Source organism: Eleutherodactylus coqui, chromosome 2, assembly GCF_035609145.1.
Source record: "Eleutherodactylus coqui strain aEleCoq1 chromosome 2, aEleCoq1.hap1, whole genome shotgun sequence".
Taxonomy (NCBI): Eukaryota; Metazoa; Chordata; class Amphibia; order Anura; family Eleutherodactylidae; genus Eleutherodactylus; species Eleutherodactylus coqui.
In genome coordinates, this window is record NC_089838.1 from 159,488,856 (window position 1) to 159,505,210 (window position 16,355).

The 16,355-nt window shown below is 40.8% G+C and overlaps 1 protein-coding gene across 6 annotated transcripts in view; it reads right to left on the reverse strand.

Annotated features, from left to right (window-relative positions):
- Window positions 1-16,355, reverse strand: part of CADPS2 (calcium dependent secretion activator 2) — a 458,085-nt gene that overhangs the window by 66,243 nt on the left and 375,487 nt on the right. For 3 of the 6 annotated variants that reach the window (XM_066591846.1, XM_066591845.1, XM_066591842.1), the window contains 4 exons: window positions 11,130-11,144; window positions 10,161-10,235; window positions 5,711-5,794; window positions 5,030-5,062 (listed from right to left, as the gene is read on the reverse strand). In XM_066591846.1, the coding sequence (XP_066447943.1) occupies window positions 5,030-5,062; window positions 5,711-5,794; window positions 10,161-10,235; window positions 11,130-11,144 (207 nt within the window). The remainder of the gene's footprint in view (window positions 1-5,029; window positions 5,063-5,710; window positions 5,795-10,160; window positions 10,236-11,129; window positions 11,145-16,355) is intronic. The other 3 variants (XM_066591847.1, XM_066591844.1, XM_066591843.1) reach the window with 3 other exon arrangements.

A 16,355-nucleotide genomic window follows, 5' to 3' on the forward strand; every position in this document is an offset into this window, starting at 1 on the left:
TGGTTTCTTTCCCCTTTATAATTGCATGCGTTGCCTAATTTACACAGAGTTCATGTGCTATTTACATTTGCGCCGCATATTTGCACACATCTGTCTCTTTTACAGTACTTTTTGCATGCGAAAATCATACGCATTTGCGCATGCAAGAAACACGCAAGCATGCTCCCATTCTTTGAAATGGGCAATTAAGTAGTTCAATATGTGCTATTTTCTTGCGTAAACACACAAGAAAGTAGAGTATACTGCATTTTTGCACAAATGAAATGCACACGCAAAATACGTTTATGTGGATAAACCCATTACAATAAATATGTTTGTGTGGCATATCGGTCTTAGACTGCAGTTTCTATATACACTGATATGTATGTGCAGAAAACAAAACGTTGCAAATTTTTTAATTCAACCCTATTGCAAAAATGATTGTCAGCCCAAAATACATGTATTTAAGTGATCATTTGACTGAACTTGCGATGAAAAGTGTCCTATTAGTCTCAGAATCCCATCTGGTTTGATTTATATACAGTAGTCCCTAACATTTTCTGCTTGCTCTAAACGCATAAAATCAACTAACACAATTAATCACATCATCACCAACTTCAAGACTATTGTTTACGTCAAGCAGTAAAAATATTTGGGTTGTGCTGTATGAGTTACTAGGTTACAGTGTTTCTTCTCCCAACTGGAAAAGTGCACTGAGAAAAACAATGTTGCCACTCGGCTCTAAAGGAGCATGCAGAGATTTCCACTATTCCCTAAAGAAACCCGTCACACTAACAAAATGATCACTGCATTACACAAAATTGAACACTTCCTTAAGGATACTTTCAAATAATTACTGTTCTACACTGCTATCACCATTAAACCTGCTTTATGTGGAAGACCTGCAAAATATGGCCTTGTATTTAAATTAAACACACATACTATATATATATATATCCCCCCTTCCTTCAAGAAAAGCTCTCTGTATATGATAACAAAGGCAGCATAGATGGCATAACAGCATCTGTCATCTCACCTGGGGTCCTGCCTATACAGAAGTCACTTACTTTTTGAAATACTGAAATAAAATAGGGATACATAAATCCAAGCAGAGCATGATAAAATTATGGAATACTTGATTCGCAGGCTACATATACATTTGCATCTTTATTGAAACACTTGCCCCCTATAATAGTAACAAATGCAGTTTTACAATGCAGATTACAAATAATCTTAAAGGGAGTCTGTCAGCAGTTTTGCCAATGCAGAACTGCTGACAGAGCTATATAGAGGTGGTAGAATGGGGTGTCCTCATACGTGCGTCAGTGCTTCTTCTACACTTTACACCAAGATAATTAAAGGGGTTGTCCCACGACAGCAAGTGGGGTTATGCACTTCTGTATGCCCATATTAATTCACTTTGTAATATACATCGTGCATTAAATATTGGCCATACAGAAGTTATACACTTACCCCCTCCGGTGCTGGCGTCCCAGTCTCCATGGCGACGATGAAGCCTCTTCTCTGGTCGCACGAACAGTCGCGATTGCGCAGAGTGAAATCCTCCGCTGGATGTGTCCGGGCTTACGAGCTGCGTCCTGGCTCCTCCCTTTTCTCCTCGTCATCGTAGCTCCGCCTACGTCACGTGGTGCCGATCAGCCAATGAGGTGGCTGTAATCGGCAGTGGAACGCAAGACTGGACAAGAACGTCCACGGTGCACCATGGGAGAAGACCCGCGGTGCACCGTGGGAGAAGACCAGCAGCGCCATCTTTGAAAGAAGAATCTTCAAAGCTGAATGGGGATCCAGGTAAGCGATTTTTTTTTTTTAAATAACAAATGGATTCGTTTTTACTGTGCACAATGTGGGGGTCTGTTTAAAGAAAAAATTTTAGGTTTCGGCGCGGCACAGCCCCTTTAAGTTTTAATTGCTGGGCTCTCTTTTCACTAGTGGCATGATGGCATGGCTTCTCTTTGAAGTACCCTCTGCGCTGTCCATTAGGAAATCACTACAGATGTTAATCAGAGCTGTGGAACAGTTCAATGGACACAGTGGAAGGCACTTTTTAGAGTGAAGGCCCGTCATCGTGGCAATTCCCAGAGCAGAGCAATAGCCGTTAAGGCTTCATCTTCTTGGTACAACTGAGAGAAGCTCTAACACAGGTATGACGACAACCAGCGCCACCAACCCTACATAGTGGTGTCAGCAATTTGCATGAGCAAAACTACTGCCAAATTCTCTTTAATTAAAAATATTCTTGCACTTTGTACAAACAGCTACTGCTCAGACTTATCTGGCTCCATAAGGGTCGACTGCAAACAAACCCTGTATTGTATTTAATGCAACAGAAAATATAACAGCTCACCAATCTCACAAACACGTACACTTCCAGATGCGTGGATCCACATGGACAAGATGCATACAATGGAACAGGGAGCAAGTAATCCAGCTCTCCGGGAAGCAGATAAAAAGAACTATTACAAAAAACTTTTTAAGGGTTCAAGTCAAATGGTAAAAAAAAGAGTGCTTGGTATTCCCAGTACTCACACATACAGTGGGTCCAGAAAGTCTTTTGACTTTTTCACTTTTTTTTAACATTTTGCTATGTTGTGGCCTTGTGCAAATGAAAAAATAATAAGGTTTTTCCCCATCATTCTGCACTTAATACCCCAAAATGACAAAGTGAGAAACAAAAATGTTATCAATATTTGTAATCCTTTGGTATGACACTTGAAATTTAGCTTTGGGGGCCTCCCATTTCTTTTGATCATTTCTGAGATGGTTCTACACTTTGATTGGAGTCCATCTGTGGTAGAATCAGTTGATTGGACATAATTTTGAAAAACACACACCTGTCTATAGAAGGTCACTAGTAATTATTAGGAAATTATAGTACCAGTGTTTCTGGTGGAGCAATGCGCCACACAGCTCTGCTACATAGTGCATTCATTATACACGCAGCACATTACATCTTGGTGGCTGCTGTCAGCTTATCCAGTATATAGTACTTTATACCAAACTGCAGAATTGCTCTTCCCACAGTAGTGACATCACTGCAGGTCCTTCAGCTGGCCAGGTCTCTGTGGTGTAGGTAGGTTGGTGTCTCCTGTCAGGACCGCTGAGTTGTGTGTGAGATAATAACGGCTTAGCTTTTCTTATTTTGTTATTTTCGTCCTTTTCTTTCAAGAGCCCTAACTTTGTTCTTCTTCTGTTGGTCAAGCTCTGTGTTTTATATATAACTGTAGGACCTGCGATGATGTCACCAGGGGCGGAGCATGAGAAGCACACACACAAATACACATACAAACGCACAAATGGTCGCTAGTAGTTTGATACAGGTCACAATGCATATCAGAGCCAAAACCAAGTCATGAGGAGGAAAGAACTGCTTGTAGAGCTCAGAGATAGGATTGTGTGGAGGCACAGATTTGGAAAAGGCTGCAAAAAACGTCTTCTGCACTGAAAGTTTGAGAAAGCACAGGGACCTCCATAATTCTTAAATGGAAGAAATTTGGAACAAACAGGACTCTTCCTAGAGCTGGCCAAGCCATCAAAGTAATCAGGGGAATAGGGTCTGGTTAAAGACGTGACCAAGAACCCAATTGCCACTCTGGCTGAGCTTCAAAGATTCTGTGTGCAAATGGGAGAAATTTCCAGAAGGTCAAGCAGCACTCCACCAAATGCGGCTTTATAGGGGCCAGAAAAAAAGCCTCTCAGTAAAATACACATAAAAGCCCACTTAAAGTTTGCCAAAAAAAAACACCTAAAGGTCTCTCAGACTGTGAAAAACAAGATTCGCTGGTCTGATGAAACCAAGAATGAACTTTTTGGCCTTAATTCTAGATGCTAATGTCTGGAGGAAACCAGGCACTGCTCATCACCTGCTCAAAACTATCCCAACAGTGAAGCATCGTGGTGGCAGTATTATGTTGTGAGGGTGTTTTTCAGCAGCTAAGACTGACTGGTCAGGGTTAATGTAAAGCTAAATGAAGCAAAACACAAAGATATTCTTAATGAGAGCAAGGGACCTCAGACTGGGCAGAAGTTTTACCTTCCAACAAGGCAATGACCCTGAGCACACAGCCACTACAACACAGGAATGGATTAGGGACAAGTACGCGAATGTCCTCGCAAGAGCCCTGACTTGAATCCAATTGAACATCCCCTGGAAAGATCTGTAAATGGCTCTCCACAGACAGTCCCCATCAAACCTGACAAAACTTGAGAGGATCTGCAGAGAAGAATGGCAGAAAATTCTCAAATCCAGACGTGCAAACCTTATGGCACCATACCCAAGAAGACTGGAGGCTGTTATCGCTGCCAAAGGTACTTCAACTAGTACTGCGTACAGTGCCTAAATACTTATGTCAATGCAAAATGCTAGTTTTTCATTTTTTTTAATTACATAGATTTTTAACAATCTGTTTTCACTTTGTCATTATGGAGTACTGAGTGCAGAATGATGGGAGAAAACAAGGCCACAACATAACAAAATGTAAAAAAGTTAATGGGTCTCTAAGACTTCCCAGACCCACTACGTTTTAGACGTACAAAGCGTGCAAAATGACTCAGGATACTTAGTATGTCTGAAAAGCATACGTGTATTGAGGATGTCAATCACTCTTTTTTACCATTTGATATGAACATTTAAAACATTTTTGTAATAAAATTATTTGTATTTGCTTCTGGTAAAGTTGGATTACTTGCATTTGTTCTAAACCCTGTATGTAATCTGCTTTTATTCCCATTCCAAATTGCCAATTCATAGAGACTCATAGGTCTACATAGGTGCTATATTCAAGAACAGGAGGAGATTTTCAATGAAGACTATTTGCAAAGTTGCCTAATTTTTTTTCTTTAGTTCAGATGTATTGGAGCAATGAAAACATAACCTGAACAAATATGGCTCGAAGGAATTGTTCTGTTAAATGAGAAGCAGAATGTTTTAAAACAGTATTATTTTACATGAAAGGCATGCGATTAACGACAAGACGACGGTTATGACTGGCAGTGGTTATCCGCAGAGAGCATGCAAAGTGCTAACACTTACTGGTACTTCCACATATTTTGATGCAGCTTTTACCTGAAAATGTAATGCAATACTGAACAGTTACACAAATAATTAGTAATATTACGTTTTCTGTTCTGAGAATATTACTGCATCTACTGACTTAATTACTTATTATTATTCTAATTAAATCATCTTACCAAATGAAGAAATTTAATTTTTTCCATTCACAGTTTGTAATACTATAACCTTTGTCTTTTTCAGCCTTACATATTATGTTACCAGCTTTGATTATCTAGATTAGTATGGTTTCTGCAACAATCATGGTGATTATACCGTATGCCCAATAATCATGTATAGAGATATTGTAAACACTAAAAATACCAGTCTTGTGTATATAAGACATTTATATCAGTAAAGCTCTATCCAAAACCTGGATTCCAAATCATCGAATATTAGAACATGTTTTTACATCAGATACCTAAACCATTGTGATTAAATTATTGTAAGCATGCCTATTTAAATTGTTCTTGCTGATAATGCAGGACACTACATACAGATCTGTCCATGGGTGAGCAATATATAAATACAGTAGCTCTCTTTTTATGCATCCCTTGACCATGGAGGATGTTACCATGTACGGAAAATGCAGGTACATAGCACAAAAGGTGGAATATATTGTACTACAATCAAAACGCTATAAAAGGTTATGACCATACTTACAGTAAAAGAAAGGATGGATGAAAATAAAGTCCCTTCATCATATCTTGCCAACTTCGAGAGAGCTCCTTCCAGCACTGAAACAAACTTGAACAAAAAAAATACAATTAAGAAGATTAAATGTAAAGCAGAAGTGATAAAATTAATAATTATAGCTCAATGGCTATAAGAAAAAAAATCTACACACTATATACTCACATATATACAGGGTTATTACAAATGATCTTGCCAATTTGAAACTCACGTTCAGTGACATTTAGATACATAATTTCATATCAATGGAAACAGAAACTCAAATGTTTTGTGCACATCATCAAAAATGTTTTCTACACCAGAGGCATTCAATGCAAGCCCACTTTGTCACTCGATAGACATTGAGCCTCTAGTCAGGTTCCTGCCATACATGCTGTGGCTTCTGTGATACATACTAGCAGATCATGCATGATGGGTGGTAAGGGGGGCATGTAGACTCTAACACTCCCCCAGAGGAAAAAAATCCCATTGTGTAAGGTCCGGGGAACATGGAGGCCAAGGAAGAAGTTCACAATCGTCACAAACTGTACGGCCAATCCTTTTGTTTGGTAGTCCCCTACTGAGCTCGCTTCTGACTTCATTGTGAAAATGGGAGAGGGGTGCAATTAAAAATGTTGTCAATTGCCATTCCACAACGCTGTAAAACATTGCATTTTTACAGACGCCTGTGTGTGAGCCTAAGGATTCCATGTAACTCTCAGTTTCAATTAGAGTCTGCACACACTAACAGAGTTGTCCAGTCTTGGGGCCAATTGCAATCGCTAGGGATAACATCGCAAACGTTTGCGTAGAAGATTCCACACGGTTGGCTGCAGGATGTTCAATTCTCAGCTTGATCTAAAGGTGGATTTCTGAGGACTCTGTGTGAAACATAGGCACAGACGCGCTCCACTGTCACTGGTGGACGGTCGGATGATTTTTGCTAACAGATGTGTTTTTTTTCCCTTAAAATCAGAGTACCTCTTACAAGTTGTGCGCCCACTGGGTGGATGTTCACCAAACTATGTTTAAAAAGTGACGCTGCACACTAACAGACTGGTAGATATGAAAATCAAGGACACAAATCGCTCTCCTATCTTCATTTGCATCCATTTTGTCTCATATTGCCCTCGCAACAAATGTGGCAGAATAAAACTTTTTGAGCCACATTTAGCAAAATTGTCTAACAGTAAGTCCTGCGTCACACAGGGGCGCATGTGCGTAATACACAGTGAATAGAACCTATGGATTTTAATGGGTTCATTCATATGCGCTATCAGACGTGCAAAAAGAATACACATCATGCTCTATTTTTAAACTGGTTCATATGAATAAACACCTTGAAAGCAATGTGTTCTTTTCCCATGCAATATTGAACATATCGCAATCGGTCAGATATCGTGTGTAAAAAATTGTCCATGTGAATGTAAACTTAACCAGACAACGGTATATATATTGGACAGCATCCCAAACTATAAAAGGTGCTATGCAGTACAAGTATTGCACTGTAGCAGCCCAGTCATCTCTACAAGTAAAAACCGTGTACTCTGTAAGAAAACGCCTGCTTTTTTTTTTCTAACTACCACAGTTTTTGAAACTACGCATTTCTGTCTCGCTGCACTTGTATTGTGATACACTCATAAGACGTCAATTCACAAAGTAAACCCTACACAGTGGCTACCTTCCTTAAATACAGGTACAGCTTTATTAAACAAATTGCTATGTTAATTAGAAAACACCCTAAACTCTGAGCATTTACCGCTGCACGAGCTACTGTATTGCTGCGTATGGCAGCAATTTGGGACTGCGCATGATAGTTTATCTCACTCACTCTGTCATGTGTAGTCTTCTTTGTTTCTTCTTTTTTTTATTTCTCACTCTGTCGACGTTGTGCATAAGTACCGCACATACGCAAGGTAATCATGTATGTACAGCATTTATTACATACCCATAGAGAATAGGGCTCTATTGCATATAATACACGGTAAAATAGAACATGCTGCGTATTATATTCAATGAATATACGCAAGTGTGAATGGATCAATGTAAATCAATGTACTTTCATTGACTCCATTCGCCGTGTAATATGCGTGCATAGTACGCAATGACATTAGGCTTGTGTGAGCCTACCCTAGGGTAATTTTACACAGAGTGAGAAATCATTCACCCCAGCGAACCATCAAACAATGAGACAGTTTGCACGTCCACTCAGGCGGTCAGTTTAAACACGCAGAGAAATCTTTGGTTGCTCCGTCATTCAGTTCACTGTACCAGTGAATGAGACTGACTGAACAATCGGTGTTTAAACAGAACGAGACAACGATTTTTATGCTTGTATAAAATGAAGGATGAATGATAAGTGAACAAATTATCATTCAATCATTGGGCGCGTTTACACTGAACGATTATTGTTCTAATTCAAACGATCCAATGATTATCCAAACAGCAATTACATTTAGTACTAGGGTTTAGAAAATAACCAATTACAGTACTTAGAAACTGCTATTATATATAATAAAGCCTGTGAGCAATAAATTATGACTATCAATTAAACCTATACCACACTAAACAGTACAATAAAATCTTATAACAGACTATACAATATAAACTATACCAGAGTATACAATAAAACCTTATAAACTAAAGCAGTGCCCCTTTAATTTGAACCTCTTATTCCTGCATCCAAGACTTCTCCAGAGCAGCACCAGTCCTCTGGAATGCGCTACCCCAAACTGGGCAATCTAGGACTCACACAACTTCAGGCGTGTTTTAAAAACGCACCTCTTCAGGGAGGCATAGCATATCCCCTAAACCAAACCCCCTTTACTGCCCCCGATAACATGCTCCCTGTCCTACTAACTGCAATCCCTGCTAGCCACAATCAACCGCTAGACACTTCTGCACACTGAATCCCTATAATGTCATTATTGACATCACAGTATTCCCTAGTTATGAAGAAGTAATGCTTCTTCGTTCAGGAACATGGCTCAATATGTATTGTCTGTATAGATGGTACACTGGGGTGTGTGTAATTTACAGTCCCCTCCAGCGGTTTAGAAACACCTCTTAAGAATGTTGAAATTGGGAAGAATTAGTAAAAAAAACATTCATGCTTTGGGATGTGTTTATTTAACTACAAAACAAAAACAGCTCAATCTTTTAACTATAGGTTGGAAATAGCTTCAAATTTTGGACTCCTTGAAATATTCACTCTTTTCCTGTATGGCAGTGGATGAACCTTTCCTTTTTTTAGCTGGTATACATTTCCATTCTTGGCGACCTCCCAGAAAAATTTCTGCCTAATGATTTGCTGTTTAAAACACAAGGGGTTTCCAAACTTCTGGAGGGTACTGTTTGGTAGCTGAAATAAATGGGTAATGTGTAACAGTCTCAGGGAAATTATAGTATACAGCATCCTCCCTCGGCAATCATGGAGAGCCTTATCTTTGTGCATGGTGTTGCTAACCTATCTTACTCTAGCAATACATACGATCGAACATTTGCCTGCCTTGTACTGATGAGAGGACTCCGCACACTTTGTCTCAATCTATACAGCAAAGCAGACAAGCGAGCTACAGAAAACACAAATCAGGCTATTGTGTCTACTGTGACAATATTTCACGTGAATACCTATATACAAAATTGACCATGGTATATAAAGGGTTAAGAGGACAGGATCAGAGGTTCTTCCACTGGATATTAGAGCAGGGGACCAGCTGTGAAAATACCTGTGCCAGGTTAAACTTGAAATGTTGTAAAAAATGCATATGAGCAGATTTAAAGCCCATTAGAGACTGCCATAAAAAGGCGTGTTGGTGATCACCAAAGGTTTAAGCGATCAAGTATTTCCATATACTTTTGAGAAGTTCATGTGACTATTTCTTTGTGCTTATGTGAGTCTTAAAAAACTCATATGCATACCTCCTGAATAGAGTTGAGCAAACATACTCTGCCGAGCTTGATGCTCGTTCAAGTATTAACGTACTCGATGGTGCTCGTTACTCGAACGAGCATCAAGTGGTGTTCGACCCCGCCCCAGTTTTTGGCTCCTCCCAGACACGACGTGCCTGTTTTCGCCCCTCCCCGCCGCAGCGAGCCATTGGCAAATTTTTTGTCTGGTAGGCAAGGGAGAGGGATAGGGAGAGGGAGAGAGAAAGAGAGAGAAACAAACCTAGAAAAAAAAAAGCTCGGCACCCGGCGTCCCACATACAAAAATGCTTGAGTCTGCCATTGTAGTAAATGGGGTTCGTTATTCGAGTAGAGCTCTTGAATTTTACGAAAAGCTCGACTCGAATAACGCGGACTCGAGCATTTGGGTGCTCGCTCAACTCTACTCCTGAAGCAAATTATGCTCTAGACATTTACAGAAATAATAATGCATATTTTATCATTTACAACGTGATTTAAAAGAAAATAGAGCATAGAATATGAAAATATTTACCTTAAAAACAAGAAGTGAAATTATTTCTTTAACAGTTTCTTCAATTAAGTCATCTATTTTGGAATGGTACTGTTGCTGCATTTTAAATACATAATAGTATAAGTAACATAGTATTATATCAGTAGATGGAAGAAAAGGTAAAAATGAAATGGTATTTTCACTACTTTTAGTGTATTATTTTGAACATCAGCACAATAGAACCTTGAAAATGATCCATCCAATCAACACTCTTTTATTCTATGCAGCACATTTTCCCATGTTCGATGCAGAGTTAAGCAGCTAATGGGGTTATTATTTAGATGAATTGATTTCCCATTCTCATTCAAGAGAAGGAATGTGAAGGATACTTTTTGTGTTTCCTACAATTAAGGAAGACGTGCATTTTTCTAAAGAGTTGATCTACATGTTGAGCAAAAAGACTAGAAAAAGATTCAATTAATACAACATTGCTTGCCTCACAACCTGCATTCATAAGTTAGTCTAAACGTGTTTTAGACCAAAATGGGCTTCAATTTATCCCACTAAGAAAGCAGCAAATGAATCATTATGTTTTTATATAAGCAAACATGCAATAGAAATTTCACCAACAAATTAAAAAATAATGACAAATTAACCGATTTGACAAATAGCATATGCAATCCTTATCCAATGTAGGAATTTGCTTTGTTCTAGGCAGGATCAAAGTATGTAAATGCAGAGTTAAATAAAGCACTTAATGTACTCCATTAGATAATATTGCAATTTCTTGACTTTAGAGTAAACACTTCAAACAATATCAGCATTGCAATAGCTAACCTCATCCGTTTTGTCGCTTTGAAAACATTAAAATACAGTATTCTGTAGACATAGGGAAAATATACAAGGCATTGTAACACACAGGCACCCCAAAAACAGATCCCACTTATGGTATTATGGTCATATTTTTGGCACACTGACACAGAAAGTTAGAGTACATAGTTAAGCACTTACCCATTGCTTAGAAAACTTGATTTTGCAATGTAATGGCCCAATAACAGGACACCAAAGGCACATAAACATAAAAAGGAGTAATTTATGGAGAAATAAACAAGGAAAATTAGAAAAAAAATGAATACAATATAAATGAAGCATTAATTATGAGAGTAAAAGCAATGACTTAAAATAAAAAGATTAAACAGAACAAAATATGTAGGACATAATAGGAAAAAGGAAATGATTAGAGATGAGCGAGTATACTCGCTAAAGCACATTACTCGAGCGAGTAGTGCCTTAGCCGAGTATCTCCCCGCTCGTCTCTAAAGATTCGGGGGCTGGCGGCGGGCGGGGAGCGGCGGGGACGAACGGAGGGGAGATCTCTCTCTCCCCCCCGCTGCAACTCACCTGTCACCCCCGCCGAATCTTTAGAGACGAGCGGGGAGATACTCGGCTAAGCCACTACTCGCTCGAGTAATGTGCCTTAGCGAGTATACTCGCTCATCTCTAGAAATGATGATAAAAGTAGCACAACACACATAAGCAAATATTTATGGTCGAACTAAAAAGGGAAAGCCATTCAAAATGATCTGATAAGTAATAACAGAGCAAATTGATTCTGATTTCAGACGATTATTGATTTCCAGCATAAAAAAGGTTTATAGAGCCAAACCCTTTTGGTACTGACAGTTTCTGGAAATCCCCACACCAGGCACTTAGTGTTCAAGGAGCCAACTATGCTTCACAACCACAGAGTTAAATTCTGAAATTCTGGATGCTTTAAGCTCTAATTGAATTTAATGCAAACTATGTGAATTCATATGCGGTGAGATGCAGCAAGAATTTCACGGCATAACTCTATGGCTATGTGAAGGGAAGCAGGTGATTTGCAAATCTATAACAGAACAATGAAGACCTAACCCTATAAAAATACTATATATTATGAAATGAATCCGAACAGAATAGAACTGATAAGCCATTTACAGTAAACATGATCAATTCAGAGCCCCAGAGATATACCAATTAACCCACCCAAATAAAACACTGGGTGTTTACATATTTACAATGTGATCTCACGTGTATCTATGACATGTCAAATCATTTTAACAGGACATTCTCTTCTGGTATAGCATATATTGCTACAACTATTCCGCTATGAAAAAAGAGTTTGCACATAATTTCTATTTTTGCTTGTTCTGCCAGATACAAAGTGTCAAAATTCCTCAACAACAGTGATTTGGTTGTTGCTGTTAGGGGTGACACAACCACATATTAAGTTTAGGGAAAGGCAAATAATTTTTCACAAACTGACAGTTGTTGTTAGAAAACCTTTTCTGCAATAGATGAAAATAATTTAACTCCGTATTTATGGTCGAGAAGTCTGTAAATCCATAAAAACAAACTAAAAATTATCTCTACTGAAAATCCTGTTTGTATATACAGTGTGACCCAAGCGTTGTGGAGTTTCAAGTGATTAGGTTGCTGGAATGAAATTTAACCCTTTGCAATCCAATTTTGGATTCAGGGTTTCCCAGGGTTTTTTTTCTTTCTGCCATTATACAATGGCGCCACCTGCTGGCTAGAGCCAGTACTGTGGTATTGGACATGCTGGAGAGGCCCCCCGACAATAGAGTGGCCAGTAATATACAGTAAGAATACCCTGCTGGACGTCTTCTGACATCGGAAACTGTACAGCCTTCAATCAGAATGTCTTTAGACGTCAGACAGTGGATTGGAAAGGGTTTAAAGACACATGAAACAGGTGTCAAATGAAAAACAAAGTCTCCGAGTTTTCCATTTCAAGATTAGTGGTCCGACATCATGGTGGTAAGCTTAAACAGTATGTAATGTGGTATGTTTTGTGCCTAGCCAATTCTGAATCTGTGATTCCTATGTGATATAAAGTACCATTGTGTGTTTAATAAATAACTCCCAGACAAATCGAACATTCCCTGTTGGGATAAACAATTGAAAGATACAGGAAACAGGACATGACCATTGATATAATGTAAGAACATTTCCATGAACTTGTTGAACATGAGCATAATAGCCCTAAAATTATTGTGTGGTGTACTCTCACCAGAAATCGTATGATTGGTCCATTTTTCTTAGCGGAAGGCACTGTAAAATCACACAACTACTTCATCATGTTCAAACTGTTTGCAGTAACTCAATTTGAGGAGAATGTGATCTTTCAGCAAAATGGTGCTCCACTGCCCTATACCAATATTTTTACAAAATTTTTTATGAGACATTTCCTTAGCGCTGGATTGGTAAGGCTAGTTAGAAGCAATGCTCTCATGCTCTATGCCTCTCTTTTTTATTTATGGGAGTATGTGAAGCAGAATGTCTACTTATTCATACTCAAAGTATTCAACACTTGAAACGAGTAATGAGGGAACTTGTTGAACCCGTCAGTCCTGTCTACATTTTAGTCCTGATGCTCATGGTTGAGTGTGGCAGGAAATGGAATACTGCTTAGATATTTGCAGAGCCACCAATGGATCCCACATAGTACTTCATTATATATGTGTAAACATCTATTTTATTAGTTCTTTAATTTAATTTACATTTAATATGTACCATGTTCTGGTTAATAAAAGTTAAAGGGGTGGTCTCGCGAAACCAAGTGGGGTTATACACTTCCGTATGGCCATATTAATGCACTTTGTAATGTACATCGTGCATTAAATATGAGCCATACAGAAGTTATTCCACTTACCTGCTCCGTTGCTAGCGTCCTCGTCTCCATGGTTCCGTCTAAATTCGCTGGCAGCTTGCTTTTTTAGACGCGCTTGCGCAGTCCGGTCTTCTCCATTCAGCACGAGCCGCTTCAGTGTGCTCCCCGCTACAGCTCTTCTGCGCATGCGCAGACGAGCTGTCACTGCTCGGGAGCGCGCTGAAGCGGCCATTCTGTACCTTCCTCTGTTAGAGGAAGGTGCAGAAACTGGAGCTGCCCAGCGGAGAAGCCCAGCCCAGCCCAGCAGCCCCGAGAAGCCTCCCAGGTAAGTGATGGGTCGGGGGGGGGGGGGCTGCCGCTGCGCCGGGCTGCGCCGGGGGGGGCTGCCGCTGTGATGGGGGAACTAGCGCTAGGCCGGGGGGGCTGTCGCTAGGCCGGGGGGGGCTGCCGCTGCGATGGGGGGGCTGTCGCTAGGCCGGGGGGGGGCTGCCGCTGCGATGGGGGGGCTGTCGCTAGGCCGGGGGGGGCTGCCGCTAGGCCGGGGGAACTAGTGCTAGGCCGGGGGGGCTGTCGCTGCGATGGGGGGGGCTGTCGCTAGGCCGGGGGGGGGGCTGCCGCTGCGATGGGGGGGCTGTCGCTAGGCCGGGGGGGGCTGCCGCTGCGATGGGGGGGCTGTCGCTAGGCCGGGGGGGGCTGCCGCTGCGATGGGGGGGCTGTCGCTAGGCCGGGGGGGGCTGCCGCTAGGCCGGGGGAACTAGCGCTGGGCTCCGGAACCTAGCGCTGGGCTCCGGGGCCTTCACCTGGGCTGAGGGTCTAGCGCTGGGGAGCCGGGGGCTAGCGCCGGTTACCTGCTGCCTGGCGGTGGGCGTCTGGTCGGCGGCTGCGGGGCGTCCGGTTGCCATGGAGACACAGCTGGCGGCGTCTCGGGAGCGCGCACGTCGGGCTGCAGCGAGCGACGGGGAAAGAGCCGGCGGCCATCTTGAGGAAACTTTTATAAGTTGCTGAAACGCTGGAATGGTAAGTACGAACCAGCTAGAAATGTCATTTACAGGGGTAATTAGTAATGTATGTTTAATGGGGGGGACTGGGCAAAAAAAAAAATTAACTGCTTCCTCGAGACATCTCCTTTAATCTTTTGAAAACCCTTCCTGACTTCACAAACTTTAAGACTCTGTCTCTTATTTTGGAACGGTTTCGTGCGTCTATAGTGTTTCATTACAACAGCATAATCAGTTGTTACCCCCACCATGACTTTTGGAGACACACTGTATATTGGGGAAAGAAACATTGATAAATGTAGCACCTTAAATTTAGTACAGAGCTTGCCATAACAAAAAAGGGCAGCATATCATAGGGGCAGGTGTGGCGTAGTATTAGACCAGTTGGCAGAAAAAATATACACGTGGATACATGGCATCTGTCAATAATTGGTGCAGATGAGTACATCTCTCATGAATTCAGTGGACTGATAATTATGAAGCCACTGTAGCGTGTTTAGGTCTGTTCACATCTGTGTTGCACAACAGATACCACTTATATCTGATGCACGCAACTGATTCATAATGGGGTCCTTCTGGTTCCATCACTCTGACCTAAAAAACAGAGCTGTAAATACGGTGCAGATCTGAACAGAGTCATAGTTGCTACTATGTGCTGGTTAGTCTAACAGGGTAGCGGAAATGTTATGATGATGCATTGCATTTCTGACTGCATATAGAATTACTTACAGCATGACCAATCATTTTAATCTACATTAATTACACCCATCATAATAAAAATCTGACATCTTAAATACGTATTTAATCAGATAAAACTGGGTGTTTGCTACAATTGTAATCAAAATTATTCTACCTCCATTACAAATTAGGTTCATTTGCCAAATTTATAAACCTTCAGATGTTTTCAATAAAGCCAATGAAACAATAGCAATTTAAATAGCTCAACACAACTAATATAAGTAGTTTCTCTAAACTGAACACAAAATGCCACTTATGTTCAGAATTAGGGTGCATTTACACCACAAAGATGATCGCTCAAAAGATGGCTTTTCAGTGATCATTTTGCATAAACTACTACTTGCCACTACTGCCTATTAGTACCAAGTAGTAGCGTGTGAGCCATGTAATGGTAAAGGATTCTCCCTTGCCCACAACTGCATCAACTGCGATTTTCCGATCGTGGGCGAGAATCTCAGCATGTTCTATTCTGTGCGGAAAATCGCACAGGCAGCTTCCATTGCAGTCAATGGAAGCAGTCTGCCCCGCAATATTCTGCACAGTGGGCACTGTGGAGGTACCGTGAGAATCCGCTTTACAACCCAGCGCCGAAACGTCATGCCCTGCACTGCACATGCATGCCAGCTGAGACGCTCGTGGCGGATCCGGAGAGGTGAGTATAGGGGCTCTGTGGGGCACAGAGTCTGATTTTGCAGTCGGAATCTGACTCGGCTGTGGGCATGAGCCCTAATTCGGAGACTGCAGAAGTCATTAAAAGTGGCATTTCGTGTTAAATATGAAAAAAATCACTTGTTATATTAGTTATGTTGAGCTATTTAAATAATTGTT